The sequence below is a fragment of the Eurypyga helias genome, unplaced genomic scaffold, assembly GCF_000690775.1.
Source record: "Eurypyga helias isolate BGI_N326 unplaced genomic scaffold, ASM69077v1 scaffold34729, whole genome shotgun sequence".
In the NCBI taxonomy this organism is placed as follows: domain Eukaryota; kingdom Metazoa; phylum Chordata; class Aves; order Eurypygiformes; family Eurypygidae; genus Eurypyga; species Eurypyga helias.
The window spans coordinates 1-3842 of record NW_010272025.1 but is presented as its reverse complement, the minus strand read 5'-3'; the positions used below and the strand labels follow the sequence as shown (position 1 = coordinate 3842).

General features: G+C 45.9%; 1 protein-coding gene across 1 annotated transcript in view; it reads left to right on the top strand.

Moving 5' to 3' along the window:
• The window catches only part of LOC104515146 (E3 ubiquitin-protein ligase RFWD3-like), a gene marked incomplete at both ends in the record, with an annotated part of 11992 nt that extends 9091 nt beyond the window's left edge, over positions 1-2901 (top strand). Inside the window, one exon of the mRNA XM_010159008.1 lies at positions 2673-2901. Within this exon, the coding sequence (XP_010157310.1) occupies positions 2673-2901 (229 nt within the window). The remainder of the gene's footprint in view (positions 1-2672) is intronic.
• Between the last annotated feature and the right edge of the window lie 941 nt (positions 2902-3842).

The window sequence follows — 3842 nt, the reverse complement described above, 5'->3', positions numbered from 1 at the left end:
AAGAGTAGCTGTCTGTGGATGGAGCAGTAAAGGGAGGATGGGCAGGGAAATGACAGGAGATGGCATGCTGGAGAAGAAACAAGTGGAATCATGATCCTTGCAGAGGTCAGGTTATATTGCGCAGTGTATTGGAAAAGCTTTTCTATAAACAGATTATTTTCAAAAAGAATTGGATGGCAAAATAGCAATAAATTTGTGAACTTTTAGAAAAAATTTAGGCTTTACTTAGTAATTTTTATTGCATAAAAATCTTTGTGATCTCTGTGTTCACCTCCAGGTGATGTCTGGGGAAGATCTATTAAGCAGAAGCTGGTATTTCATTCAGCTGTTCCTTAGAGTGAGGTGGATTAAAAATGCTGCCTGCCCCTTTGAGGGGGTTTGACCCTGCACCAAAGGAAGGTGGAATGCCTGTAGTGCTGCGCCACAGCTTGAGCTGAGAGTCACGCGTGTGTTGAACGCGAGGCCGGGGCTGCGTAGCGCAAGATAGCCGGTGGGACTTCTGCAAGAGGTCTGGGGGAGCACAGCCAGAGATGACAGTCATGTCTCTAATTGCCTTGTCTTTGAAGCTTCATATCGACTACTAAGTCGGCAACATAACACTCAAAACTGTTCTGAATTTCTTGTAGCTGACTCTCTCCCTTTCCTATTTGTCGTGCTCTCCTTCTTCTGCTTCTCATGCATACTCCTCGGGAAGGCTTCTGCTGTGTATCCTCTTCTTTCCCCAACCTGTGTGACTGTTCGTTCAAGCCGAAATCCGGAAGGCAGTCACAGCGTGTGCGGAGAGACAAGCGTGCCCTCGAGGCCCTTAGTCAACGCCAGGCATCAGGAGAACTCTGCGAAGCATCCTAAAGGAAGGGATAGGCTTACCACAACCAGAAGAGTGTTCTTTTGAGCTCAATAAGTGGAATTTGTTGTGCAGTGCAACATTTTTAATCACCTTGGTAATGTGCCTCCAGTAAGACTTCTCAATTCTGCTGGATTTGTCCACAGGGTTTAAATGTAAGCATTGTGCTAATAGTCCTTGTGGCTTTAATTGCCTGGCTTCCTTCTTAATAACCTGTCTAAAAGTGGCCTGTTGAGTGCAGGGGGTAAGGAGGGGTTTGTAAGCTCCTCAGAGCAGCAAATAAGTTCAGTCTCTTCTGATCCTTAGAGGTGGGGGTATCCTCCTGCCTTTTAGAAATAAGGAGTTTATTAAATTTTTGATTAAAAGTCACTTTCTTGTAAGTTACTGGTGTTTGAATTGACTGCTTATGCTAAGCCTGAAGCTATAGCTTCCATTGTAAGCATCCTGACGTCCCTCACACCTCTTCTTCCTCCTCAGGTTGTTTTGTCTTTGCTTGCTCTAATGGGATCACCTTGAGTCTTCAGCTTTGATTCTTACTCCCTTGAGGAATTTTTGCAAAGAGCTTGATGCAAAACGGATCACACCTCTGCACATATTAGAATCGCTCTCCTCTTGAGCAGTTTCCAGAAGTTATAGGTCTTGCTAATTATTAATGTAGAGCTTGATCTTTGAGAACTGCTGCCTTTGCTTAGTCACGAGTTAAGTGGTAGGGGCTGGTTCAGTATTGAAGCTAGCTTGCTATCTCCTAATATATTTGCAATATCACTCTCACCGCCCTTAATTGTTTAAAAATTAAATAGTGTTTGAAGCATGATCTATGTTGCACAGACAGCAGAAAGTTAAGTAGCAATTTTCCTAGTATATACACTCCCTCTATTATCCCTGGGGTTCTGCACTGTCTTGGTTTTGCCCTTGGATTACCACAAGTTGGTCAACACGCTTCCTGGGAGACTCGCAATATGCCGATGCAACTGCTCGCATACCCACCTCAGGCAGATGCTCCCTGCGGAAACAGGAATCCTAGGAATACCTCGTGGCTGATATAAGGTGCCTTTGGCCTTATATCATCCTTGCTCATTCTTCACTTGAGGGTGAAGGGGGGAGAGGAGAAGATAGCAGAAAACAGCGCTCAAGCTCTTGAGACTTGTGTTGTTCCTGGAATTTGCTGCCCTGGGTTTACAAGAACAGGGTCGTCATCGTTAAATAGACTGACTTGTTTCCTGCAACGCCCTTTCTGTTGAAACTTGGGCTTTTATTTTTTTATGGGGTATTCTGGAAAATGGTTCTAATTGACTTTCTCTTGTGGTTTAGCTGCGTGTAATACTTGGCAGTTTGTTTTTTTTCTGAACTGCATTGATCTGGTGATAATTGTGACTGGCTTTTATGTGTTGCCCAAGAGTCCTCTCTCTCACAGGGTCTAATACATACAATAACAGACTCTGAGTACATTCTGCCAGAATGTGCACAGCATTGGGAATGCTTTTGTTGCTTGCTGTCATAGTCAGCAGATTTGGAAATCCAGCGTTTCAGAACAGCATGGAAATTGGACTATATTCATAGAATGATGGAATGGTTTGGGTTGGAAGGGATCTTAAAGACCATCTAGTCCCAACCCCCCTGCTATGGGCCCCTTCCACTAGACCAGGTTGCTCAAAGCCTCATCCAACCTGGCCTTGAAGACATCCAGGGATGGGGCATCCACAGCTTCTCTGGGCAATATTCTCCCTCTTTATCTGAGAACAAGTACAGTTGGAGCATCTGGAACAGACAGCATGGTAGGTTACGTCGCAGTGACGCGTTAAAGCTCTTTGGGTATTTCTCTTTGCAGGAGCTGAAGGCGTTGATGGCCCAGCACAATGTGAATGCTTCGCAGCAAGCTGGCAGCTCCCACCCCTGCCTCCCGGGCAGCCTCCCCTCCAGCCAAAGCCAGCGCAAGTACCACTTGGAAAAGGTTTTTCTGGTGTCTCAGACTGGGAACTGCAGAGTGATGGCATACTGTGACTCACTGAGTTGTCTCGTGGTATCGCAGCCCTCTCCACAGTCTACTTTTATTCCTGGTAATTAAGCAAGTAGAGATTTGGGGGTTCATTGGTGAAAGTTTAAATGTGTTTTCCATTTGCTCCCTGCTCCCCCCTTCTCTTGCTTGACCTTTGCCTGTGCCCTGTAAACTGGGAACACTCGTAAGACTCCCCATAGTTCATCTCGCCCCTGCACTGGTACCTTCTGCCTGGCGAGAGAGCTTGTTTCCCCATCCCTTCTATGGCAGAATCCTAGGATTTGGGGGTTCATTGGTGAAAGTTTAAATGTGTTTTCCATTTGCTCCCTGCTCCCCCCTTCTCTTGCTTGACCTTTGCCTGTGCCCTGTAAACTGGGAACACTCGTAAGACTCCCCATAGTTCATCTCGCCCCTGCACTGGTACCTTCTGCCTGGCGAGAGAGCTTGTTTCCCCATCCCTTCTATGGCAGAATCCTAGGAACTCCGGCTCTTTTGCCACTTCTGCAAGGAGGCGAAAGGTATGTCTGGTACTCCTGGCGTAGGTGGGTCTTCTGAAGGAGCACGGGGCCAGCACATTAGGGCACGCAATGGAGCTTCCAGTGCTTGGGTGAGAAACACTGCTCCCCAAATTGTAGGTGGATTGAGCCACATGCCACTGAGTTGTCCGTACTTTTTTTTTTTTTTTTAAAAACGAACATTTAAACTGAATGATAGCAGCACTCTCTCCCAGTGAGGAGACAGGAAGCCAAGAAGTCACGGGCAGCCCTGTTTCTGTTGTACTGTTCTGGCCAGGGCCGAGTGACCTGGCATCTGGATCAGCACCAACTTGCTTTTCAGTGAAACAGATGGAGCATTAGGAGTCTGAGAGGGTTTATTTGCCAAGTACTTCAGTGCTTTCTGAATGATGAAACTTACTTTATTTGGTTAATGGGTCGGAGATTAATATACCTTATCTAGGCATAACAAAATTATTTCCTGCTTTCAACTGATCTTTTTTTTTTT